Here is an 825-nt window from a genome sequence, read left to right on the forward strand (position 1 = left end):
TTATCAAATATTCAGCGAGACGGTTTTACAATTTATTATTATTTATACAAACACAAATAAAAATAAGAAAATACTATACGAATCAATAACGCATTAATAGATAATCCAGGATGAGGAAGATCTCCAGGGCAACCTATTATCCAGGGAGTTGATGCTCAACTGCCTATTTTCCCCAAGTTTCACTCCACCTTAGCCTAGATCTAAACCCTAGCTACCTGGGAGCTGGCCGGCCATCTCACCAGCGCCTGGGCCTCTGGAATAGCGGAACATTCGGCGTGGCTTGGGTTATCAGCGTGGCTAGGGTTATTTATAGAATTCACATATAAACACAAATAAATCCGTTAGGTCTGTACAAGGGATGGAGAAAGGGGGGGGGGCAAATCTCTCTTGATCACAGGAAAGATCGACAAATCATTTCCCTGCTACATGCCCCCCTGATCTTTTCTGCGATCAGATGTGGTTCATAGGTTCAAGCTCCACCTTCTCTTCTTTGTTCCCGTGCCTGGACGTTTATCTAACTTCTGGTTGCAGAGCCCTCCTGTTGTTCATGGGAATGGACTGAGAGTCTCCCATGAGGTCCATCAGTAGCTGAACTGTCCTCCGTTGCTCATCAGACTCGGTCTTCTTACAGGATTTGCAGACTCGTACAACTACAATATGTTTCTGTTTTTATTTTTGTCTATTTGTATATAAGGCACATCATACATGCATTTATTCATATGTCTGTTCTTGTATGTATGTATGTATATAAATGTATGTGTCTGTATGTATATTTTTTGTCTGTTTTAGGAGGGGTGGGGTGGGGGGGCAGTCAACAAACGTTTC

The 825-nt window shown here is 42.4% G+C and overlaps 1 protein-coding gene across 1 annotated transcript in view; it reads right to left on the bottom strand.

Annotated features, from left to right (window-relative positions):
• Positions 1-510: 510 nt before the first annotated feature.
• The window catches only part of LOC111707678 (uncharacterized), a 30,033-nt gene continuing 29,718 nt past the window's right edge, over positions 511-825 (bottom strand). Inside the window, exon 9 of the mRNA XM_023480818.1 lies at positions 511-650. Coding sequence (XP_023336586.1) covers positions 511-650 — 140 coding nt within the window. The remainder of the gene's footprint in view (positions 651-825) is intronic.

The sequence above is a fragment of the Eurytemora carolleeae genome, unplaced genomic scaffold (assembly GCF_000591075.1).
Source record: "Eurytemora carolleeae unplaced genomic scaffold, Eaff_2.0 scaffold818, whole genome shotgun sequence".
In the NCBI taxonomy this organism is placed as follows: domain Eukaryota; kingdom Metazoa; phylum Arthropoda; class Copepoda; order Calanoida; family Temoridae; genus Eurytemora; species Eurytemora carolleeae.